The 27,202-nt window shown below is 42.1% G+C and overlaps 1 protein-coding gene across 1 annotated transcript in view; it reads right to left on the bottom strand.

The window, feature by feature from the left end:
* Nucleotides 1-27,202, bottom strand: part of EFCAB14 (EF-hand calcium binding domain 14) — a 664,702-nt gene that overhangs the window by 347,331 nt on the left and 290,169 nt on the right. Inside the window, exon 5 of the mRNA XM_044085823.1 lies at nt 7,652-7,762. Within this exon, the coding sequence (XP_043941758.1) occupies nt 7,652-7,762 (111 nt within the window). The remainder of the gene's footprint in view (nt 1-7,651; nt 7,763-27,202) is intronic.

The raw sequence follows: 27,202 nt of genomic DNA, 5'->3' as shown, positions 1-27,202 counted from the left end.
ACAATGTTTTTCTTTTAATTTTAGGGTTATTTGGGTTCTTTTTAATATGTTTTTTGCCCCCTGTGTCTGCTGACCATTAAGATCCCCCACCCACTAGGCACAGCTCATTTGCTCCCCAGTTCCAAGAATTTCACTTAGTGTCAGCATTAAAGCTCTTTGGAGGGTGGTATTATTTAGGTAGCCATGAAGTTATTACTATGATCCCAACTCCACCTTAGGCAAGTATGACTTGCAAGTGCACACTTCTGTACACACACACACACACACACACACACACACACACACACACACACACACACACACACACACACAAAGAACTCTACCAACAAGTGGTGGTTTGGCCAGACCAGCTCTCACTCAAAGGCTACTCATCTCTGTCACCTCCAATCCTCCAAAGGATCATGACAGTACATTGCTGGCTCCACTCGACCATACTTCACCCCAGGATGGGCAAAGACCCCCCCCTTCCAACTTCATGAGGCACCTGATCTGCTAATCCAACTCAGGCCACCTAGGGCATAGTGTTTTACCTCTCTACACCTCTGGAACTATTTAGGGTTCTTTATTAAAGCAAAACTGATCAGTAACATGCTAGTATGGATTTATTATTAACTTTCTGATATCTATGTAAAGTAATGCACAACTACCTCCAAAATATATATATATTGTTCTAAATAATGGGAGAATATAGCACATATTAATAGAGAAGTGAAAATATAGAGCAATACTTCTGGTCCATAAATGTCACATGGTCTCAGAGTATTTCACAGTCTTCGTAAGAGTAAACACCTCCTGGTGGGTAATAACACATCTTCAGTGTCTGTGTCTTCTGTAAACATCCTCATGCACAGTGTAAATGTTATAGTCACTTCTTTGATTTAAAGTGTGTGTGTGTGTGTGTGTGTGTGTGTGTGTGTGTGTGTGTGTGTGTGTGTGTGTGTGTGTGTGTGTGTGTGTGCGCGCGCATGTGTGTGCTTGCATGTGTGAGAGACAGAGAGAGAGAGAGAGAGAGAGAGAGAGAGAGACAGAGAGAAACAATATGATTCAGAACACCCCCAATCTCCATTGCTCATATTGTGAAATGTACTCTTTGGTCCACAGATTCATGCTTAGGTTTCTCTTCTCCACAATGCTTACATTTTAAACATTCCTATCCCCCAAAATAAAGTACAGTCATGTAAAATCTTACCATAACAGTACATGACCGTCTCTTCACTGCTACAGTATTCATTACAACAGGGATCCCCTGCCAAGGGCAGCCCAAGTCTGGCCAGTATATGAAAGCCTTTTTGTTGTAAAAGGTACACCATATGTCACATGTATGCTTCTCATGCATGGCATAGGGTATAAAGCTGACATCCAGATATACCATCCTCAGAACTAAGAAGCACCAATAGGTACAACAGTCCAAGGATAAAAGTAGGTAGCAAACCCATCCAGAAGGAAAATGGACCAGGAGGAGGAGGAAGGAACTGAATACTGCAACAGTGAAGAGAAGGATATCTATTGTTACGGTAAACCTTTACACAACCATGTCCTTCCATATCACTGCTGTAGTATTCTTTACAATAGGGAGAGTGCAATAACTCGGGAAGAAGACTGGGAGGAGGAAGGGCTAGCAGAGCTCTCTAAGAAGCCATGGAGAACTGCCCTGGAAAAGCCAGCTCTGGCCCTAGAAATCACATCCAACTTATAGTGCTCAGTAAAGGTATGCACAGAAGTCAAGGCTGCTGCCTCAAGAACAGAATTAGTATCGAAACCCTTGAAAAAAAAAGTGCCAGAAGAAGCCACAGCCCTAGTGGAATGAGCCTTAATGGAAGAAGGAAGGTTCTTCCCATGAAAAGAATAGCAAAAAGATGTGGCTTTAGATATTCAAGAGGAAATGGTTTGCTTGGAAACAACCAAACCTAAAGAACTAGGATGAAAAGAAAGAAAAAGCTCTTCAGATTTATGAAAAGCTTTAGTCTTATCCCAATAATATCCGAGCTGTCTATGCAAATCCAAGGTGTGTAAAACCTTCTCACTAGCAGACTGTGGAGAAGGAAAAAAAAGTGGGCACATGAACACACTGACTAAGAGATAATTCATTAACCACCTTGGGCATAAAAGAATGATTAGAATGAAGGAGCACCCTGTCCTTATGAAAAACTAAAAAAGGAGGAACAGCCATAAGGGCTTGCAGCTCAGACACCCAGTTGGCAGAAGTAAGGGCCAAAAAGAAGAACAGTATTCCAAGAACAATGCTGTAAGGAAGCTGAAACTGCAAGCTCAAAACGAACCAGAGTCAATTCTTCTAAAACAAAATTAAGGTCCCAGGAAGGAGGGACAGGCTTCCTGGCAGACCTAATGTGGAGGATGCTTTTACAAAACTGTTTGGCCTCAAATCTAGAGGCTAAAGGCGGAGTCAAAGACAGACAAGCAGAGATAGCTGACAGGTGTACCTTAACAGAAGAACAGGCCAACCCAGCATTGAGCAATTCACACAAATAAGAGACAACCAAAGGTGAAATGCAAGATAATAAAATCAAAAACCCCAACAGGGCACTTATCTGAAAGTGGTAGAAACCAACAGACGAACGAGCATTCTGACTAACTAAAGATGGCATTCGGACTGGCGACAAAGAAGTTATGAGGATTGTAGGTCCGGATGTCACCTTTATGCCTATGCCATGCATGGGGGGGGTACATCTAACAAATGGTGTATCCTTTACAACCAAAAGGCTTTGTTATACTGACCAGACGTTAGGCTGCCCTTGGTAGGAGACCCTTATTGCAACAGTGATATGGAAGGACATCAATAATTAAATAATTCATCAGTGCATCAAACTGCCCTTCAGATACTGACTGGTGGTCCACATGCGATATGTATTATGCATGGTGCACTGAACACACCCAGTATGCCATACTGTTCCACATGCTGGCTAGAAGGGGTGGACTGCCAAGACAAAATTCAGCTCAGGAATTGCACTCAAAACAATTTCCCACATCAGAGGATCAACTGTGTTTCATATGCATTGCAGACCAAGACTATGATCTCAAAGTAGCCATTTCCTTGTAACTGATTGAGGACAGAGCTCTATAGAGTTACCACCTGTCCCACTTTGTGAGGGACAGTCCCTCTTTGGGCAGTTGTGTCCTGCCAAAGAATTTGAAAAAATAGGAAATGTCCTGAGATTTTAGCACAAAAATATTTCATATATTTTTTTAATGGTTGCATAAAACAGTTATTTTGTATTTGAAACACCTAAATGTTATAAAAAACAGAATAAGCAACTAAAATGCTACCGGTAAAAGCTTTTATTTTGGCAAAAAAGTGAAGTGCTGTCGTTTGTACTGGCTGTGGATATGTTTTGTCCTGACATATCTGACATTTCTACAAAAATGTCCCACTTTGGGCATTTGAAAAGGTGGCAACCCTAGAGCTCTAACAGGATACCAAGAGAGAAAAATAATTAGCAAATCTTACTGATAAATGCAGGAAGAAGTAAGAACTCTTACCAATTCTGTTCAATAAACTGTACTCTTTGGGAAAGGAAAACTAGCCTTCCTTTGGTACTGACTGGTACTTTGAACTGTGGCAGATTAATATAGCCTGCTGGTAGGGGTCCTATATACCTATCTATCTTTTCTGTTGACTCTGCAGGCTGGAGTTTAGCAACTGGACATGGAAGTTTTGCATTAGATTGAGCCTTAAGTTTATTTACTTATTTAATTGATGTTTTTTCCAACATCCTTTATTTCACATCATCTATGTTTTGGTGATGAAGGGACAACTAAATCAATGCCTTAATGACAAAGAACTTGCCTCCACCTATTGTAAACCATCTTTCTAGTGATTTACCACAAATTCACATGACCCTATTAGGCAAATGAAAAGTAACTCAACAAGTGCCAAGCTTGAGCCTCCTTATAAAATTATTTCTCAGTTATTTAGTTGTGGCTTACCCACACCAACCTTAAAAAGTAAACTATTCCAGAAAGGTACTCAACCATGTAAGAACTAACATGATTCTTGCCTGCTGAATCATACACAACTATGGCAAAAAGTAACCTAATACCTAGCCTGGAATATATCTGACATCCAATTACCTTCATCTCCTCCTAACGCAAAATATATGTAAAACTTCTACACATACTTTGGTTTATAACAGCTATACCAAAGTCAAAATGACTGCCATATTCTATAATTTTTTTCACACCTGCTACATTAAGATCTATACTTTTCAGCTGGTATCTCACATTTTTTAAACCGTTACTTAACAATACCCCCACACACACACGCACACAAACACACACGCACACAAACACACATCACCAGACTGGTTAAACTTAGAATTTTCTCCTCCCTCTAACTACTTAGATCAGAGCCCACTACTATCACTGCAAGATGACCGAGCTTTTCACTAACCATTCCAAATCAAATCTGCGTCCAATTATTCATTACTTGGGTATCAGCTTCTTTAACACATATGCAATGAAAGTATATGAAAATCAGTCAAAGATAAATTACAAACTATCATCACTCTTAATATATTTACTGTCTCCTTAGTTTTCAAAGAACTGCTGCATCTCTTCAACGATTACAATTTTTTTTTCAATAATAAATCTTTATTATTTTCCAATTGTTAGTACAATGTTACAATATATATACATTATATACATAAATGCTTCTAACAGTTACATGAGATCATTATACATTGAGATAAAATTCTGAAAAGAGTATTAAAAGATCTAGTATCAATATACAGGCTTATCAATACTAACTTCCATATTAAGTATGTACTTCCAAGGGATAACTGGATTAGAACGTTAAGCCAACATAATATTAAAGATTTGCTCCCATATTTTTGTATTATTTATATTTTTCTTATGATCTTTGATTAGTAATTTATGTGCTAGAATATGTTTTATCGCTACACTTTTAAAGATTTCCCATGAAGTCTGAGATGGATTCAGCCAATTTGTAGCTATATAAAGCTTCATTAACAAGAAAATATTTATAAGTATGATCATTTGGGATCTGTCCAAGTTATTCGGAGGAATATAAAGAATCATAAACTCCCAAGAAAGTGTGGACTGTTGATAACCCATTTTTTGTAATTTAATTTTTAAAGAGTTCCAAAGTTTAAATATACATTTACAGCTCCAGAACATGTGTAAAAGGTCAGCCGTTTGATCAATACAATATGGACATTTAGGTGAATTTTTAGAGTTGAATTTATGCAGACTGAGATGAGTGTAATAAGCATTGTTAAATATCATCAGCTGAGTAAATAATAACTTTTGAAGAGATACTGATTTTAAGGTTAGGTTAATTGCTTTCAATATTTTATTATCATCAATCAGTAATACTTTATCCTTCCAGTATTTTGATAAGAGTATTTGGTTTTTATATTTCACGTCTTTTACCAAATTATATGAAGACGTTACATATTTAGAGTCCTGCATAAGAGTTTGCCATAGATTTGAACAGTTGGTTAAATCTTCTTTAATTTTGAAATTACTAAAATAACTTATGGAAAAATCCTTTAATTGTCTCATTATAATTAAATAAGAGTTAGGAAGGCTCATCTCTCTTAACATGTCATGTATTGAGATACCAAGATAAGGATATAGATCAAGTATGGTTAAATCAACTATAAGTGGAAATTTTTTAAGATCATCAATTGATTACCGATTTTCAAATTCGGATTCTTGTGAAATGGTTGGAAAGTCATCATATATTGTAAGAGATTTAATGATTTAAACAGGTTTTGTAACGATATTATATATAGTCTAATATGCTCAACTTTTAACTTCCTGTACAGTGCATTTCTGTTGCTTTAAATGTTCTATCTACATATAACCTGTGTGTAGCTGTTTATACTACTTCAAGCTATGCATCATATTTTCGCATATTTTTATGTTATCATTTTTGTATTATGTATAGTTGTTTTGGTGTATCAAATGCAATTTGCCCTTGGCCCAAGTTGTCAAGAAAAATGGTCTTTTGAACAGCTCACCCAGCCAGAAATGACTGGATAAGACCAACACAGAAAAAAAAATCAACAGTTTCTGTATTTTATGATACAAAAATAAACAGAATTTTCATTCACAATTTTGGGTTTACCTGCAAACTTTAACTACTGCAGCCAAAATCATAAAGTACAGTCATGTTCACCCTTAATATGCATCATTTAGATACTCTTACTGTATGTTTGCTGAAATGAAAAACAGAAGAAAACCAGTGCTCTTTAAATTACTGCCTAATTAAAAAATAAAGTTGTGCTAGAACATGGAAGCAATGAATAAAGAGACTATGCAAAGAAAAAGGTTTTAGGTGTAATAAGACCGGAATATTGCAGAATTAAAGTAGTATAAAGACTGTAAACGAATGCACTGGAGAATGGTAACATCAGCCTAGCATGTGCATACAGTCTTATTTTCAGCAAAGAAACACAAGGGTATGAAATTACCGGCTGGATCAAAAAATCTCTGCAACACATGACTAATCACAATAAACTCTTTAAACACATGAAGACACAGAGTTTGGGATGGGATGTAGGGGTTGACAAGGCCACATTAATTAAAGCCAAAGAACTGCATGTACAACCTAAAACACAATGTAATGTTCTTACTCCAAACTCAAAAGTAGCACTGCAGCAAATATAAAATGACAAGTACAGAGAAAAAAGGGGAATGCATGTAGTTATTAGCTAAACTTGTGGGATTCTCCAACATTTGGGATTAGATTTTCTTCAGGCAGCTGCAGCACATATTTAAAACATGAATGAGAGAAAAACAGTTCTAGCAAAGTCTGGCATTTCAACTTGAACTATATAATGCAATTTTGAGACTATTAAGCCTATTTGTTACAGTGCCACTCTCTACACAGTTCTGACCAGGGATTACTAGCAAAGATGATGGGTCTGAGCACCTCAATTTATTTAAGTTAATACATTGGTTTAGACCAGAAATATAATCTTTCACATATACTTCTCTGAATGGGCTAAGGAATGTCTTTTGGATTGATAAGGTTCAACTCACTGTGGCCCAACAGAGTGAATCCTGTTAAGTCATAGGCAGACAACCAAATGGTCAACTTACGTTTGTTTTTTTTAAACATGTAAATGTTGGGGATCCTTAAGCTTTGCCACTCATATCCACCACCCCTGCACTTTCCTGACTAGTACAATTCAAGGTTGCTAAACTTTGATGTAAGCTACACACCGCAATAGTAACTAGCCTGTTCAGTCACCTGGTTCCAACCAAAGATACATTGAGGTACTGGGTTGTAATTAAGGGCCCACATACACCTTTGGGACAGTCTGTTGTTGTATGAAAGCTAGAAGACTACAGCAGAACTACAGAAAAAAATTGTCAAGGACCCCCCACTATGACGAAACAAGTTACCCATGCATGACTATCAATAAAATTAACATGTTTAGAAGATAAATGATTTAACAGATGATAAGGAGCCCCATATGTACAAGTCTGGTGGCTCTCTGCATGCCTTCCACCTTTCAGTCAAATGAGGATACCACAACCAGACCAATATACAGCTGTCATAACATGGAGGATAATAACAAATGCAAATGTTAACTACAGCGCAGAGCTTTCAGCTTTCATGTCACTTGTCTATGCAAGCCTTTATTACTGCAGCAACTCTTACCACTTGTTTCTGGAGTACTTCTGCCGCTCCCTTCTGCTCTTCCATTGCAGCCTGCATAGTCTCTACAGCATGCTGAACACTAGTTAGAGTACTACCAATGGTGGCTACACTCTGGGAGAAAAAGAGAAAAGCAGCATTAGTCTATTACACTCTACACAAAACCCACAGGAAGTAAGCAGTTCTACTTATCAATTTTCCTCTCGCTGGATGCATGGAAATAATGCATTCTTCTTATAATCAGAGAATGTAAAATCACACCAAAATAATTCAATTTAGCTTTCATGTCATTACTGTGCCACATTTCTGTACCAGTTTGCTGTACCAGTTTTGGGTAACTAATCATGTGTAGCACGGTACTTGGTTATGAAAGAAAACCCCCCAATTCTACATTTCATTATCTACTGCACTTACATCATATCAGTAATATAGAGTAAGGCTTATTCTTACAACAAAAATATTGTGCTGTAGTTTTAACGTGTACAGGGAATATGTTACTGAGTGCAGCATGTCTGTTTAGAACATCATATAACTACATGTACTAAAAACAGTACAATGCTTATAGTCTTGAAGTCAGCAGGTTTAATGGGGCTTAGCAGTAGGAAGAAGCACTTGGAAGTGCTGTCCTTTCAAATGCGATATTTAACTGCAGTCCAATGTGCCTGAGTTGGCTGTAGCTTAGATTGATGTTTATATCATGTGCACTTAGCTAGCAGAATGTGGAAGTCTTAATGTGCAAAGGAGCAAATTGTTTTAGGGTATCCTTGTGCTATTAAACTAGACATACTAGTAGTTGGTAATTAGTGAAGCTGAGCAAGATAGAAACCTCAGAAACGTTCTGTAAAGAGCACATCAACTCAATCTTGAGCTCAATCCACAGAACTGCATATTCAGGTTCCATGAGGTTACTTATGTCGGTCATTTACTTACCAGTTCAGGCCTATGACCAGATCCTTCAAAGCAAACAGCCATTCTCAAGATGCCAGCTCCAGACAATGTGCAAGCCCTGTAATGTTTTCTTGGCATGGTTAACTAAGCAAGTTCATTCCAGACTTGAGCCAACTTTCAGCACTGCTTAGAGAGCTGACACAAAGATGTATCCTGGTCTTGGTTAGTGCAAAACCAAAGAGCATTTCATGTCCTGAAACAGAGAATTTCTAGTCCACCAACTCTCAGATACTACGATGTTCACAAGCCAGTTATTCTTTCATGTGATGCTTCGAAATTGTTTCTTGGTGCAGTCAATCTACAAGAGGATCAACCTGTTGCCTATGCGTCGAGAACTCTTACCCAAACTGAATGCTGTATGCTCAGAAAGAGACAAAGAGGTTTTGGCAATTGTGTTTGCATGTTCTAAATTCTACGATACAGACCACCAACCTCTATTCACTATCTTAAGAAAGCCTATGCATTCAGCTCCAGCCAGTTTGCAATACATAATGCCGAGACTGTAAAAGTATAATTTCACTCTTGTCTACAAGAAAGGCAAAATTCTTTATCTTGCTGATACATTGTCCAGATCGCCCAGAAACACCACTGAACAGCATGAGAATGACAACCTTGATTTTGTAGTCATGGAAGTGAGAAATGTTTCTTCCACACGTCTTGATGAGTTGTAGTACAAAGCTACATCAACAGAAGGAACCACTTCACCTAAGCCAGATTCCTGAACTACCTTGGTCAACAGTAGCCACTGACATTTTTGAATGGGATGGTCAACATTATTTGGTGTTAGTAGACACTTACTCCACCTGGTTTGAAATTGACCTGCTTCCTAATCTAGCATCCAGTGCTGTCATTACTAAGATGAAGTGTCATTCTGCAGTCCATGGCAGTCCGCACAAAGTTATTTCTGACAATGATATGCAGTTTACAAGACAACAGTTCAAAGGATTTGCCGAAGAATGGGACCTTACTGGTGTCACAAGTAGCCCAGAGTATCCACAGTCAAATAGATGGCAGAATGTGCAATTCAAAGTGCATTTTTCGCATTGTGCAGCACCGCTGGGCTACAGTTAAACTATTCCAGGTGCCAGAAAGTCTTCTCTTCAAATTTTCCCTTAGAAATAGCTGGTTTCTCAGTAGTAGCACTAAAATCTGAACCCCTGTGACTAGCACTTGCTCTAGAACCTGCTGGAAAGCATTAGGAAGCCTTAAACTGATACAAGCACTCCACTCTCCTTGTTAATAAGGAGAAATTAATCGTAGGCACTAAACAGCCTATAACTGCAAAGCACCTTGCAAAGGTAAGGGAAAACAGGTCCTGTACTTTACAAAAAAAAACACCTAAACAGGCATGTCCAAGTGTCAGCTTCTGGTGATTTCTCCTGTCCACCTGGTGAATCTGGGCATACTAGGGCAATGCAGCAACTGCCTCATGTACACAGACAACCCTCTCCTCCTACTACCCAACACTACAACCTGCGAGAGATGCACTAACATAGCCAAACTGGAAGCAAAGCTCTCTCCAGCCAAGACTGTGCTAGACAGTCAAGAGGAGAAGTTTAACACCTGCACTACACCTCAAGCAACATAGAGCCCTTCAAAACCCACACCATCAACACCCCCACATAGCAACACTAAACCCACATATGCGGAGGCCCTTAACATTAACCTGCTCAAGCAACAAGGACCTCCGAAGCTGAAATGAAAACAAACACCAGTCACAACCAAAGTGGCACATAACTCACAACCCCAATGTGCTACCCAACAACAGCCCCTAAGGCAAGACATAGTACCAAACACTTTAGTCATAGGTGACTCTATAGTCAGGCACACTGATGTCCCACTCAGCAGGCTGAACACGGAGAAAAATTAGTCAGCTGCCTGTCGGGTGCCAGGATCCACCACATAACACATGCACTCAAGTCACTCAACAACAAGTACAAATACGACTCTGTCATTGTCCATGTTGGAGTGAATGACTTGAGATGTACCTCCCTGGACTACATGAAAAGAGACATGGAAGAGCTCCCGGATCATGTGGCCCAGGCAGGTATGACCCTGGCCCTGAGTAGCATCCTGCCTTCTTCCAGAATGATACCACAGTCATCATCATTCTCTTTCGGCTTTTTCCCCGGAGTCGCGCCTAGCGGATCATCTCTTTCCATTTATCCTCAGCACATGTCCAAAAGCCCCAATCCTTGCTCCTCTTGCTTTGTCTCCAAACTTCTCCACAGCTGTTGCTCTCTAATATACCGACATTCCCCCCTAATCCTATATCCATCCTAGTCACACCCCATCCAAGTCTTTAATTCTTTCTTTAACTCTGCTGCATCCAGCTCTGACTCTGCCTTTTTGTCAAATGCCACTGTCTCAACCCAATAACATAGCTGGTCTCACTACCACCTCTTAGACCTTCCCTTTCACTTACTTTCCTGCCCTCTCTGTCACAAATCCACTCTGACACTCTCCACCCATTTCCCACCTGCCTGTACTCTCTCTTCTCTCTTCTTCACACACACCCACCATTACTACTGACTGTTGATCCCGAGTACTTAAACTCGTCCACCTTTACCAACTCTACTCCCTGCATCCTCACCATTCCTCTACCCTCCCTCTCATTTACACACCACAGTATAAGGACAAAATGATTGACTTCGACAACTGGCTAAGCTTCTGGTGTCATTCAAAGGGGATCCAGGACCTGTCTGCCTGGGACGACATGATCGACAAACCACGATGCTTTGCCAGAGATGGCCTGCACCTGTTACCCCTGGGATTCAGGTTACTGGCTAAAGCTCTTGCCACCCCTATAGTGCCTTTTTAAGGCAAGGTTCAAAGGACAAAACTACCACTGTAACAGATACAAGCATGCAATATCTGAAGGTAATACTACAAGTCAAAACCTCAAAATGCACTCTCTCGAGGCACTCCTAAAAATGGAGAACATCGATATCTGTGCAGTAACTGAAACCTGATTCAAGGCTCCAGAGAGCACCCCCTGCAATACCAGGCTACAACTCTTACCACACTTTTCGGCCACCAAACCAAGACCGAAACACTAAAGGTGGAGTGTCCATATTCACCAAGGATATTCACAACTCCAGGCTAGTTGCCCAAAACAATGCATCCGAAATTTTCCAGGTGCAACTAACACTAGGTAAGACTGCAATCCAAATTGTAGCTTGCTACAGATCCCCCAACATGCCCCAAGATTCTCACTACACCTTTCTAAACATGCTGGAAAATATTAAGATGCAACCAAACACCCTAAAACTGGGTAATTTCAACTACCCTGGCATTAACTGGGAAAACTACTTGGGTACCAATACCTTTTCCCAATGCTTCTTGGAATTCATAAATTCCAACAACCTAGATCAACTAATCCATTGTCCCACCAGGGGCTCCAACAGCCTAGATCTGGCCATTGCCAACATGGAAGATAGATGCTCCACATCAATGGTCACCCCCTCATTGGTCAGATCTGACCATAAGCAAATCACCCTTGACATCCACCATCACACCTTCACCCCCAGTAAGGAAGCCTCCATAAAAAACTTATCCAAAACCAACTTCATGCTACTCAAGTCAGAAGTGACAAACTTCATGACACCCATGCAAACGGGAGCTGAAAATTTGACTACTGAATCATACACTATGGCACTGTACGAGCACATCCACTCATGCATGAATCATGCCATCCCAAATAGAATCAAGACACTCTCCTCCAAAGAAAGGATGCCAATCTGGTGGGCCCCTACCATAAACAAACTATACAACAGAAGAAAGAAACTGTTGCAGAAAAGAGGAAAATCCCAGGATGCAAAAAACTCCCTTATCAGCCTTACTAAGAAGCTGAGATCCCTCATAAAATCCTCCAGAGCTAGTTATGAAAATAAAATTGCCAAAGATTCCAAAGACAACCACAAAGCATTCTATAGTTATGTCAAGAATCTAAATGGCAATGCTCAGATGTGCCCTGAGCTACAACAGAATGACATTAAATATACTGATCCCAAGGATATTGCCAATATCCTGGAAGATCGATTTAGTGCCAACTTCACCACCCTCTAACCCCCTAAAGGGCCCATCTTAATATCAAAAGACTGCCAGATTCCGGTAATCACAGCCACACAGGTAGAAACCGCACTCTCCAAAGCTAAGAATACAGCATCCATGGGACAAGATGACATACCGGGCTGTGTACTACATGAACTACAAAATTAACTGGCACCTCACCTAAGTGTCATGTTTAATTATAGCCACACCTCAGGCTTCGTGCCCACTGAGTGGTGCACAGCTACAGTTATCCCACTCCACAAGGAGGGATCCACCTTGAATCCTGGGAACTACCGCCCCATCAGTCTAATGAGGCTGATTTGCAAGGGCATGGAACGCATTATCATGGAACTTATAAACAAAGACATTAGCAACCTTCAAACACTGGACCCCACCCAATTTGGGTTTATGAAGGGCCGATGTTGTCTCCTGAACCTGACTGACTTCTTTGAAACAGTCTCCAGAGCTGTGGACGAGGGTACGGCGGTCCACACAGCCTATATGGACCTCGCCAAGGCCTTCAACACTATCCCCCACTCTGGAATCATAGATAAACTTACTAAGCTGGGCATTAATCCCTACGTCACTCGATGGGTTGCCAACTGGCTTACCGACAGAACCCAGACTGTAAAAGTAGCAGACTCCAAATCCAGCTCCAGACAAGTGGAATACCTCAGAGTTCAGTCCTGGGACTGCTCTTGTTTGGCATCTACTTCTCTGAAGTACAGGCCAACACTAAGGGACTCTGGCTAGCAAAGTTCGCAGATGACTGCAAATTGTGAGCCATTATTTAATCCCCAAATGATGTGGATATTCTACAAAAGGGCCTTACAGAAACAGATGCTTGGTGCCAGAGCCATAGGCTCAAGCTTAATGCCAAGAAATGTATAGGAAAAACCATGTACTCATGAATTACCACATAGGTGGCAGTACACTAAACACTGAAAGTGTGATGAGAGACTTAGGGACACAGGTGGACAGTGGTCTCACCTTCGATAACCACATCGCCACAACAGTCAAGAAATCCTTCTATGTGGCACACCTCATCACTAAGGGCTTTTCATCCAGATAAAAGGAGGTCATTGTCCCACTTTACTCATCCCTCATTAGTTCCATTATAGAGTACAATGCTCCATTTGGTATGTACCTCACAAGACATCTGCAACAGCTGGAAAGGCCACAGAACTACCTCACTAAAAGAATCACAGGCCTAAAGCAGATGCCCTATGCTGACCATCTAAAAAAACTCCAGCTATACTCTGGCATATCGCCTACTCAGAGGCGATCTCTGCTTAACATACAAGGCCATGTCAAACCCTGAGCTGTTGGACATGCTCCACTTAAAGAAATCCCAATCCCTCAGAGCCACATGCTCCAGGGATCTAAACCTTGTCATCACAATAAACAAAACATGCTGGAGTAATAGGTTCCTGACCCAGAGACTCCCCATACTCTGGAATAGACTGCCCATATATGTCAACAGAGCGCCTCCTTGGCACTCTTCAAAAGGAACCTTGACGATTGGATGGGAGATGGGAAATTCAGCCCAGGGATCACGTCAGTCGTCCTGCTAGACAGGGGTCCAGGGAAGTAAATATTGTGGGAAGAAATATCCAGGGAATTGTTATGGCTAGGCTTGTATAGGCCCTAGGGCCGATAGCCTAGTACCAACCTATGAACCTATAAAACAGTTACTAGAGAGGTCAAAACGAGACAATAGTGATGTTTTTCTGAGTGTCTTGAATCTCAGAAACATTCCTCATGATAAACATCTTGGTTCACTTGCCCAGAGACTTCTTTCGAGACAAACCAGAGCCAAATTACCAATCAGAAGTTAATTACTGTTTCCATGTATCAAGAACAATAGGTCAGTGAAAGCCATTCTGTTGAAGAAACAGTTAACACAGATGTCCCACTACGATAAGACCAGAAAACCGCTCAATCTATTACGAGAAGAAGTGGTAAGGATGCAGACGTACAAAGGTTATGAAGCATCCATGGGACCAGACAACATCCAAGGCTGCGTTTTACACGAACTTCAGAATGAACTGGCTCCCCACTTAAGCACCATGTTCAATAATAGCCTCGCATCAGGCTTTGTGCCCACTGAATGGCGCACAACAACAGTTATCCCACTCCACAAAGGGGGAGCCACCACTGATCCTGGGAACTATCGACCTATTAGCCTGATGAACCTGGTCTGCAAGGCCATGGAACATATCATCATGGAACTCAAACAAAGACATTGGTAACCTCCAAACTCTGGATCCCACCCAGTTTGGGTTTGTGAAAGGCAGATCATGCCACCTGAACCTGATCGACTTCTTTGAGGCAGTCACCAAAGCCGTAGATGTGGGTAAGGTGGTTTGCACAGCCTATCTTGACCTTGCCAAGGCTTTCAACACCATCCCCCATTCTGGAATTATAGCTAAACTCACTGAACTAGGTATAAATCCCTACATCACAAGATGGGTTGCCAACTGGCTCAATGACAGAACCCTCACTGTAAAAGTTGCAGACTCCAAATCTGACCTCAAAGCAGTGACAAGTGGAGTACCACAGGGTTCTGTCCTGGGACCTCTCCTGTTTGGTATCTACTTCTCTGAAGTACAGGCTAACACAGAAGGCCTCTGGCTAATGAAGTTCGCAGATGACTGCAAACTAGGAGCCATAGTCGAGTCCCCAAATGATGTGGACATCCTACAGAAGGGCCTCGCTGAGACAGATGCCTGGTGTCACAGCCATGGCCTCAAGCTCAATGCCAAAAAGTGCAGTGTCATCCCCTTTGGTAAAAACTCTGTACCCATGAACTACCACACAGGCAGCAATTTAACATCGAATGTGTGATGAGAAACATTGGGACCCAGGTGGACAGTAGTCTCTCCTTTGATGGTCACATCGCCACAGTAGTCAGGAAGTCCTTCTACATGGCACACCTCATCATAAAAGGGTTCTCAACCAGGAAAGAAAGGTAATTATTCCCCTCTATTCTACACTCATTAGACCAAATATAGAGTACAATACCCCTTTTGGAATGGACCTCACAAGACACCTGCAGCAGCTGAAAAGGCCACAGAAGTACCTCACAAAGAGGATTACTGTCCTCAAACAAATGCCCTAAACTGACCACCTCAAAAAACTCCAGCTTTAGTCCGTAGCATATCGCCTACTCCGAGGTGATCTCTGCCTAACATATAAAGCTATGTCAAACCCAGAGCTGTTGGACATGCTACACCTAAAGAAATCCCAATCCCTCCGAGCTACACGCTCTAGGGACCTACACCTTGTCACCACAATAAACAGGACATGCTGGAGGGATAGATTCCTGTCCCAGAGACTTCCCATACTCGGGAACAGGCTACCCATCTATGTCAAGCAAAGTTCTTCATTAGCACTCTTCAAGAAAAATCTTGATGAGTGGATGGGAAAAAGGACAAACACCCCAGGGATCACTTCTGTGTCTCTGCTCGACAGTGGCACAGGAAAATAACTTTCTTGGGTGGCGTAAGCCAGGGAACCTTGTTGGCAAGGCTTATGTAGGCCCTTGGGCCGATAGTCTAGTACCTACCTATGATTGGACTGGTGTCATGAAGAATATTTGCCCAGAGCCGAGATTGTACATTGTGGAATCACAAGGAGCAGAGTTTAGGTGGAATTGGAAACATTTGAGAGCAGTGTCCAAGCCTATACCACAGCACATACCTGTGAGAAAGACTCTTATCTCAGAGTGAGTTGTCCAGTGTTCAATTCCAGAGGAAGTTCCAGAGAATATTCCCATTCCTGTGATGAATCCAGAAGTTCCTGATGCAAGTTGTTCACCAAAGACTGTCTCCGTTACAAAATTCAGTCCAGACTGTTATGTTACAAGATCCCGTCACATCTCCAGACCATGTAACAGATACATGACAAATTGGACATGAACATTGTGTTAGTTTCTAATGTCTATAACAATGCACGTCTAGTGTTAACTCTAACGTTGCTTTTACTAAGGGCAATCTTTTTAAGAGGGAGGATGTAGATCAATGTGTGTATATATCTTTAAGTTATCCAAGGGCTTTCACAAGTGTATAAATACTGAGCATGTGCGAGCCTTGATTGCCACTTAGTAGTAAGTTATTCACAGGTTCATAGGTAGGTACTAGGCTATTGGCCCTAGGGCATAATTAAGGCTAGCCAAAAAATTTTTTGCTTACACTTCCCTCCCAAGTGGTTTAGTTTCCTGTCGAGCAGGGCCACCAAAGTGATTCCCATGGTGAATTTCCCGTTTCCCATCCACTCATCAAGATTCATGTTGAAGAGTGCTAATGAGGAGCTCTGCCTCACATTTACGGGGACCTTATTCCAGAGCAAGGGAAGTCTTTGGGACACGAATCTGTCCCTCCAACAAGTCCTGTTTATTGTTGATGTCAGGTTTAAGTCCCTTGAGCGAGTAGCTCTGGTGGATTGGGCTTTCCTTAGTGGAGCATTTCTAGCAATTCGGGGTATGTCAGGCAGAGTTGAGTAACCGGTACATGACAGAGTACAGTCTGAGTTTTTTTAGCCTCATGGCATAAAGCAACTGTTTGAGGCCTGTTACCCTCTTTGTGAGGTACTTTTGAGGCCTCTCCAGTTGTTGCAGATGCCTTGTTAGGTACATCCCGAACAGGGCATTATATTCAATAACAGGTCTAATGAGTGATGAGTAGAAGGGGACAATAACATCCTTATTCCTGGATGCAAATCCTTTTGTGATAAAGTGGGCCACGTAAAAGGATTTTCTAACCACTTTAGCAATATGGTTGTCGAAGGAGAGGTTACGATACACCTGAGTCCCTAGGTCTCTTATCACACTCTCCATGGTTAGTGGGCTACCACCTATGTTGTAATTCATAGGTACTTGTTTTTTTTCCCAAAGGGGGTGATGATGCACTTTTTGGCATTTAGCTTGAGGCCATGGTTTTGGCACCACGTATCTGTATCTGTAAGACCCTTTTGAAGGATATCTACGTCAGTAGGGGGCCTCAATTATGGCACCCAGTTTGCAGTCATATGTGAACTTTGTTAGCCATAGTCCCTTCGTGTTTGCTTGTACCTCCGAGAAGTAGATACTGAACAGGAGGGGTTCCAGGACTGAGCCCTGTGGTACACCACTAGTCACAGGTTTGGAGTCAGATCTAGGGTTTCCTATTCTCACTGAATGGGTTCTATCCGTGAGCCAGTTAGCAACCCATCTTGTAACGTAGGGGTTTATATTTAGGTTGGTGAGTTTGTCAATAATTCCGGGGGGGGGAATGGTATCGAAGGCCTTTACATGATCAACGTATGCTGTGTGAACCACCTTTCCCCCCTCATCTATTACTTTAGTGACCATTTCGAAAAAGTTAACCAGATTTAAGAGACAAGACCTTCCCGTTACGAACACAAACTGGGTGGTGTCAAGGGTTTGTAGGTTCCCAATGTCTTTGTTTATGAGTTCCATGATGATGTGCTCCATGGCCTTGCATACGAGTCTCATCAGACTGATGGAGTGGTAATTCCCAGAGTCAGTGGTGGCACCTCCTTTGTGGAGTGGTATAACTGTTGCCATGCGCCACTCTGTGAGCACATAGCCTGAGGTGAAGCTGTGGTTAAACACGGTGTTAAGGTGAGGGATTCATTAGTTTTGGAGTTCATGTAGCACGCAGCCTGGAATGCTGTCTGGTCCCATGGATGCTGTGTTTCCAGCCTTGGAAAGTCCTATTTTCACCTGAGAGTCTGCGATTTTAGGGGCAGTACAATCTTCTGGTATGGAAATGGGCCCTTTGGGGGGGTGAAGTTTGCACTGAACCTATCTGCCTGTATATTGGCGATGTCAGTTGCTTCTGTGAATTTTGAACCATTATGCTGTAGCTCAGAGCAGATCTGCGAGTTGTTATTTAGGTTTTTGACATAGCTAAAAAATGCTTTGTGATTGTCTTTGGTATCTGTTGCGATTTTTCTTTCAAAGCTCGCCTTAGAGGTTTCTATGAGGGTTGTTAGCTTTTTGCTAAGGTTGGTCAGGGAGCACCTCCATTCCTGGGTTTTTACTCTTTTTTGCAATAATTTCTTCCTTCTATTATAGACCTTATTTATGGCCGGGGTCCAGCAGACTGGTTTCCTCTTTTTGGAGGAGTGGGTCTTGATCTTGTTTGGGATAGCATTGTCCATGCACTCATGTAGGTGCTTGTAAAGTGCTTTTGTGTAGGATATAGCAGAATCAGTTATATTACCTTTCTGCTGGGGAATAGCGAAGTTTGCCACCTCTGTCTCGAGTAGTATAAAGTTCGCCTTGGAGAAGTTTTTCACCATGGTTTCTTTTGGGGAGGGGGGGGGTGAGGGTGGTATGTGGATATCTAGGGTGATGAGTTTATGATCTGATCTGACCAATGAGGAACTTACCACAGGTGTGGAGCATTTGTCCCTCATGTTGGCGATGACCAGGTCCAGTATATTTTTACCTCTTGTGGGGGTGTTAATAAGCTGGTCCAGAGCACTGGAGTTAATGTACTCCAGGAAGAGCTGAGGAAAGGTATTAGTACTTCCGTAGTTTTCCCAGTTAATGTTTGGGTAGTTGAAATCACCCAGTATAAGGGTGTCCGATTGGAATCTCATGTTTTCCAGTACCTCAAGGAAAGAAGAGTGCGTATCATGGGGCTGGGAAGGTGATCTGTAGCAAGCTACAATCTTGATTGCAGTTTTGCCCATTGTCAGTTGCATTTGGATGATTTCCGAGGCATCATACTTTGCAACCAGTCTGGAGGTGTGGTTATCCTTGATGAATATTGATACGCCTCCTCCCTTTGTATTTCGATCTGGGTTTTGTGGCCGAAACGTGTGGTATGAGTTGTAGCCTGGATTTGCTGGGGTGCTCTCTTGAGCCTTGAACCAGGTCTCCATTACTGCACAAATATCGATGTTCTCCATGATGAGGAGTGCCTCGGGAGAGTGCATTTTGAGGTTTAAACTCCTAGCTTTCAGCAGCATGACCCTCAGTTTTTTGACACTAGTACTTGTTATGGTGGCGGATTTGTTTTTTTGAGCTTTGCCTAAAAAAGGCACTATTGGGGTGGCAAAAGCCTTTGCCCGTATCCTGAATCCCTGGGGTGCCAGGTGCAAGCCATCTCTGGCGAAGCATCGAGGCTTGTCGAGCATGTCATCCCAGGCAGACAGGTACTGGATCCCCTATGAATGACACCAAAAACTTGGCCAATTGTTGAAATTTATCATTTTTTCCTTGTACTCGGGTATCATTCTTGGTGAGTGTAAGATGCTACTCAGGGCTAGGGTCATACCTGCCTTGATTACGTAATCAGAGAGCTCCTCTATGTCTCTTTTCATGTAGTCCAGGGAGGTACGTCTCAGGTCATTCACACCAACATGGACAATGACAGAGTCATATTTGTACTTGTTGTGGAGTGACCTGAGTGCGTGTATAATGTGGCGGATTCTGGCGCCTGACAAGCAACTGACAGTGACCTTCTCCTTGTCCAGCCTGGTGAGGGGGACATCAGTGTGCCTGACTATGGAGTCACCTATTACAAGTGTGTTTGGTAAGGTGTTTTGCCTTAAGGGTTGTGGTTGTGTGGCACACTGGTTTTGGTGGTTATGTGATGATTGCGGTGTGTTGGTGGGTGTAGATTGCTTGCGTGTCTGCTTTAGAGGTCCCTGTTGTTTCCGCAGATTTTTATTTAGAACCTCAGAATATGTCTTTATGTATCTATGTGTGGGGTTTGCAATTGCATGTGTGGTGGGTCTATGTGTAGTAGGTGGAGTGCTGCAGGTTGGTACCTTCTCCTCTTGACTGTCAATTCCAGTCATGACTGGACAGAGCTTTGCCTCAAGTCTAGTTATGTAAGTGCATCTCTCGCAGATTTTGGTGTTGTGTGATAGGAGGAGAGGGTTGTCTGTGTACATGAGGCAGTTGTGACATTGCCTCAGGATGCCTGAATTCATCAGGTACACTGGGAGCTGACTCTTGGACATGCCTGAATGGGTTAAGGAACTATTCTTATTTGCCTGGTAGGGGAGAGTAGTTGGAATGTTCCCTACAAACAACAGTTAGGGATCAAGTACAATGGTGTATTAGTGCTTCTGTCTCTTATTGAGCCAAGTGCTAGTCAAAAAGCTCTGACTTCAGTGCTAAAACGGATGGACTGGCTAGTACCAAGGGAAAAACTGAAGAGCAGACTCTGTGGAGCCGGGGATAGTTTAACCCTAGCTAACCGCCGCTGCGCTATGTGCAAAACTGCAGTTTTTATATCAGAAAGATTAAAGAGATCAAAATTAGCCCAAAATGGCCAATAAAACTACAGTTTCTGGACAGAAACCACTCCTCCAAGGACAGGTAGGCTGTTCAGAGCTCCCCACTCTCACTGGTGAACAAAGAAACGTCCTCTTTGCCCAAGAAAGGTATGGCCAAACACAGAAGTTTAAACACAGTCTAGGTATCAGCAGGTATCTGAAAATGGACTTTTCTGGCTTAGTAAGGTGGGAAAATAGCAAGATTTATTTTTCTCAAGAAAGCAGTAGAAACACATAGAAAAACACTTTTATAGTGCAGTAATGGCTGTCACACTTGAGTGGGAAGCCAGTAACATTTAAAAAATACAATTTCCAACAAAAAATTACCTTTTTAAAGTGCAGGCACAAATAAATGCAATTTCAGTGCAAAATGAGCGTTCTGAGAAGCAATAAACACCAGAAAATGAGCGTTTAGACAGAAATAGCAATAAGCAACAAGAAAAAACAAAAGATGGTAATTAAACACTCCAAAGTCTCTCCTTTTGTCTCTCTGGCATTGTAGGTCTCTGCAGGACACCTGGGCAGGATCTGCTGAGCTTACACAAATGCAAAAACCGCGCAAATGCGGCTTTTATATCAGAAAGATTAAAGAGATCAAAATTAGCCCAAAATGGCCAATAAAACTACAGTTTCTGAGCAGAAACCACTCCTCCAAGGACAGGTAGGCTGTTCAGAACTCCCCACTCTCACTGGTGAACAAAGAAACTTCCTTTTTGCCCAAGTAAGGTATGGTCAAACACAGAAGCTTAAACACTGTCCAGGTATCTGAAATTGGACTTTTCTAGCTTAGTAAGGTGGGAAAATAGCAAGATTTTTTTTTTTTTTTTTCCAAGAAAACAGTAGAAACAAATGCAAAAACACTTTTATAGTGCAGTAATGGGCTGTCGCACTTGAGTGGGAAGCCAGTAACAGTTAAAAAATACAATTTACAAAGTACAGTTTTGTACACTTACCATAAATGTAGATTTTTGAGTGTATTCACTGTTGCAGTCATTACATTTGGGTAATCTGCTGGCAGGTTGCCCTCAGTCGGACTGAATTCCAAAGTCTTGCGTCCTGTGTCAGTTGCTGTCTCCTCTTCCATGACGTCAGGTTGTCAGGGGTATAAAACAAGCAGCCAATGCCATTTTCTTTAGTTTTTCTTGCCCCAGATGTCAGGTGACCCAAAAAGGTAGCAAAAATATACATGTATAAAAAACTATATATACATGCATCAATATAAACTTTACCTTCATCTACAAGCAAATACACCACATAGGTTGTAGAAGACAGAGAAGGAAAGATAAATTCCAGAATGAAAGGGGGATGGCGGGCGGTAACCCTGACTGCAACAGTGAATACACTTGAACATCTACATTTATAAGTGTACACAACTGTACTATGTTCTTCGTGTTTCACTATTGCAGTCATTACATTTCGGTAGAATCTCAAAGCTATGGTTGGGAGGCTGGAGCTAAACAGCATTAGGTGCGGCTATAAGGCCCTGCAGAACTGCAGTGGCAAAGCCTGCCCTGGACTTAGAGTAGAAAGGCAAATTATAATGCTTTGTAAAGTTGTGAACAGAACTCCAAGTAGCAGCCTCTAGAAAGTTTTTGGTTGGTACTCCTCTGAGAAAGGCTGTTGAAGTAGCTGCAGCTTTGGTGGAATGAGACACAATGCCCTTGGGCACAGGTTTACCATGGTGTAAGTAGCAGAAACGAATGCAGTGGCTTATCCACTTTGAAATAGTCTACTTTGAAATAGCCTTTCCTTCTGATCCTGCAGCATATGTCATTAGTAATTTTTCTTAGAGCTTTAGTCCTGCTCAAGTAGAATCTTAGCTGTCTGTGTACATCCAAGGAATGCAGAATTCTCTCCCCTTGTTCTGCGGATTTGGATAAAAGGTTGGCAGATGAATAGTTTGGTTAAGAGCCACACTGGAAACCACCTTAGGCATAAATGTTGGATTTGTCCTCAGAGACACCCTGTCTGGGTTGTTGTTGTTGTATCTTTCGGCATTTCCCAGTTAGGGGTCGCCACAGCGGAATTCCGGTCTGCTAATGATTGGCAGTAGATTTTTACGTACCGAGTTGCCAGCCCTGACACAACCTTCAACAAAGGTACGCCCATTCACGCATGTCTCCACACAGAAAACGCTTTAGCTGAGAATCGAAAAGGACAACGTCTTACTGTGAAGCGACAATGCTACTGCAGCACCACCACCGTAAAATATGATAAAAGGCTCCACAGCCATAAGGGCCTGTAGCTCTGAGACTCTTCTTGCTGAAGTAATTGCTAGTAGCAGAGCTGTTTTCCATGTTAAGAACTTAATATCAGCAGTAGCAGCTGGTTCGAATAAAGGCAGGGTGAGCTTTTCCAACACATAATTGAGGTCCCATGCAGGTATTGGTGATTTTCTAGGAGGCCTTACATTTTTGGCTCCTCTAAGATGCTGCTTTAGTAAAGGATGAGAAAAGATTGGTGGCTCTGTATTGTAATGAGCTGAAATGGCAGAGGCATGGATTTTAAATTATGAGAAAGATAGGCCTTTGTCAAGCATCTCAGTCAAGTATTGTAATATCTGAGGAATATTTGGTTCTGCTGTGTCAGTTCCTTGTATTCGATTCCAAGCACAGAATCTCTTCCATTTATCAGCATAAGATTTTCTAGTACTAGGCCTTCTGGTTTCCAAAATGACATCCATCACAGCTTTACTGGGAGGTGCTGTTTGTATAACTACATGATCAGCGTCAGGTTCAGTGTCTGGAGTTGACTGTGCAGGATCTGATTGTTTTGTTGGGACAGTAGTTGAGGTCTTTGAGGCAAGGTCCAAGCTGGGTATTGAGACAAGTTCCTTAGGCTTGGGTACCAGTGTTGGTGGAGCCAGTCCGGGGCATTTAGTATCATCTTTGGTTTCTCTTGTCTGACTTTTAGGAGGACCTTGGGAAGAAGAGGCAAAGGAGGAAAGGCATAAACTGATAGGTTTTTCCAACTGAAGGATAGGGCGTCCACTTTCCATGCTTGTCTGTGATAAGTCCTTGTGCAGAATCTTTTCAATTGATAATTTTGAGGAGAGGCAAATAGATCTATGTCTGGGCTCCTCCATTTCTTTGTTATCATGCTGAAGACTTGTGGGTGCAGTTTCCACTCGTGAGGATCCATAAGGTTTCTGCTTAAATCGTCTGCCAGAGTATTTTGTTTTCCTGGCAGGAATTAAACTTGAAGATGTATTTGGTAAGTCAAAGCTGTGTCCCAGAGTGCCATGGCTAATCTGCAAAGGGTGTATGAGTGCGTGCCCCCCTGCTTGTTTATATACCACATGACTGTGGTGTTGTACATCTTTATCAGTAGATGTCCTGGGTGACGTAAGTCCTTGAAGGCTGTCAGGGCATTTTGAACAGCTAGCATCTCTTTCTGGTTGATATGTAGATGCATTTGGTTTGGGGTCCATATGCCCTGAATGCATCTTCCCACCATGTGGGCCTCCCAGGCATAATTTGATGCATCTGTTGTTAAGGTTTGGCTGGCAGGGGGTAGAGTGAAGGCCCGTCCCATGCTTTGGTGACATGCCTTTGCCCACCATAGAAACTCCTGTTGTAGGCAGGGAATGAGAGGAATCACTGTTTCCAGACTGTGACAATGTTGACTCCATAAACTTTTTAGGTACCACTGAAGTTTCCTCATATGCAGTCTTGCATATGGAATCAGTAGGATGCAGGATGCCATGAAGCCCAAAGCCTGCAGAATTTGTCTTGCAGATTACTGGGTTTTTGTTGCTATCAGTTTGAAGTAAGTAGTCAGTTGCCTTTGCTTGTCTGGCGTGAGTTAAGCCATCTGGGCAGTTGTAGTCAAGCTTGCACCCATGAATGTTATCTTTTGGGAGGGTACCAGTTGTGATTTCTTTTCGTTTATTGTGTACCCTAGGCATGGTAGAAGCCTTTTCACAAACGCCAAGTCTTGAAGAAGAATGTCCTTGTTCTCTGCTTGAATGAGACAGTCGTCCAAGTAAGGATATATTTGTATATTTCTTTGTCTGCAAAATGCAATTACTGGTGCCAGGCACTTTGTAAAGACCCTGGGCGCTGTAAATAAGCCAAAGGGCAGTGTAGAGAATTGGTAATGCATTAAGCCAGCCTTGAATCTGAGGTATCTTCTGCACAACTGCCTTATTGGGACATGCAGGTATGCCTCTTTTAGGTCTAATGTCACCAGCCAAGCATTCTTGCCCAGCATGGGCAGAAGCTGCTGTAAAGTCAGCATTTTGAATTTTGGAATGTCCAGGTATGTGTTCAAAATCGATAAACACAGTATTGGCCGCCAGGCCTTGTCCTTCTGGATACCAAGAACAGTCTTGAGTAAAAACCTTGTCCTTTTTCCTGTTCTGGTACTGGCTGAATGGCCCCCATATCCATGAGGGACGTAACCTGTTTCTGTGCCTCTGCCCATTGATTTTTTGGCAGATCTGGCCAACCGTTTGCCATTGGCAGAGTATGGAAATGGAATCTGTATCCCTGTGATACTATGTTTAGCACCCACTTGTCCTGGGTTATTAACTGCCAATTTTGAGCAAAAAGTGCTAATTTTCCCCCCTAAGGGTGCTGCCAAAAGATAAGTGCTTGGTGAAGGCAGAGGGAAGTCATTGGGACTGTTTTCTGTAAGTTTGCACTTTATCTCCTCCAGATTTGAGGTAGAAGTGCCCCATTAATTTGACCTGTATGAATCTTGTGCCTGGTATCTGGAACCCTTAGGGCATCTGGATTTGCCCCTTTAAGCTCTGTCTGACACAGAAAAGGACCAATTTTTTGTAGGCCAGTGTCTACTGAATCTTGGCGGCTGCATTTGTAAGAAGTCTTTTACAGTTTGCATAGACTTAGCTTTGTCTTTCATTTTCTTTAAAACCTCTTCTGCCTTAATACCAAACAGAGTGTCATGCTGTGAAGATGCATCTAGTAATTTAGCTTTAAGATGATCAGGCAAATTTTGTTCCTTTAGCCAGGCATGCCTCCTAATCACAGATCCAGTAACTGCGGCCCTGCAGGAGGCCTCTAAGGAATCAAAACCACATTGCAATGTTTGCTTTCCAACCTGTTCTGCTGCATGCAATAATTCCTGCAATTCTTTATTTTCTCACATTCAGAAATCAACATCATTTTCTGTTTCAGCAATCCCATAACATGTTGTTGATACTTGAGCATATGAAACAGGCAGTTTAAGGCCCTAATTGCCAAGGCTGCAGATGTATAAACTTTTTTTCCCCATCTATACAGTGCCCTTGAGTCTCTGTCAGAGGGGGTAGGAGTTTTTGCTGTTGAGGCCTTAACTCCCTTTGGACCCTGTGAAATAGTTTCAGGATCAGCAGCAGGGTTTCTAAATAAAAATGTGTGTGAGTCAGAGACCCTGTAATATCTGTCAGGCTTTTTGGGAGCCGGAGGTAAGGAGTCAGGGGTCAAGCTTGACTCCGAAAACACATCATCCACAATGTCTAAAACAGGGGGTATGGCTAAAGGCCTGTGCTGAGGGAGAAGAAGGAAATCCCTGAGCCTCTTTTTTGACTCTGAAAAATCTTGACTCTCCCAGTGAAAATGCCCCCTCAAAGTATGCAGGGTTTCTCCAAATGAATAATCCTCAGGAAGTGATGCAGATGGTATAGACTCCTCTGCATCAGAATCCTCACAGGGACGTATAGATAATTCCTGATCAGAAGAGGAATCAGAAGAAATAGAAACCTGATCTGAAGATTCATAATCAGTGTCTTGCCTAGGCCTCTTATCTGGAGAGGGATGGGAACCCCTGATCAAGGTAATGAGGTCTTCAGCCATTTTGATCATCTGTTTTTTAGGCATAGAGGCCTCTAAGGAATCAAAACCACATTGCAATGTTTGCTTTCCAACCTGTTCAGCTGCATGCAATAATTCCTGCAATTCTTTATTTTCTGCACATTCAGAAATCAACATCATTTTCTGTTTCAGCAATCCCATAACATGTTGTTGATACTTGAGCATATGAAACAGGCAGTTTAAGGCCCTAATTGCCAAGGCTGCAGATGTATAAACTTTTTTTCCCCATCTATACAGTGCCCTTGAATCTCTGTCAGAGGGGGTAGGAGTTTTTGCTGTTGAGGCCTTAACTCCCTTTGGACCCTGTGAAATAGTTTCAGGATCAGCAGCAGGGTTTCTAAATAAAAATGTGTGCGAGTCAGAGACCCTGTAATATCTGTCAGGCTTTTTGGGAGCCGGAGGTAAGGAGTCAGGGGTCAAGCTTGACTCCGAAAACACA

The sequence above is a fragment of the Protopterus annectens genome, chromosome 10.part0, assembly GCF_019279795.1.
Source record: "Protopterus annectens isolate FY-2018-M chromosome 10.part0, PAN1.0, whole genome shotgun sequence".
In the NCBI taxonomy this organism is placed as follows: domain Eukaryota; kingdom Metazoa; phylum Chordata; order Ceratodontiformes; family Protopteridae; genus Protopterus; species Protopterus annectens.
The sequence above is the reverse complement of the archived record's forward strand: the minus strand, read 5'-3'. Positions and strand labels throughout refer to the sequence as shown.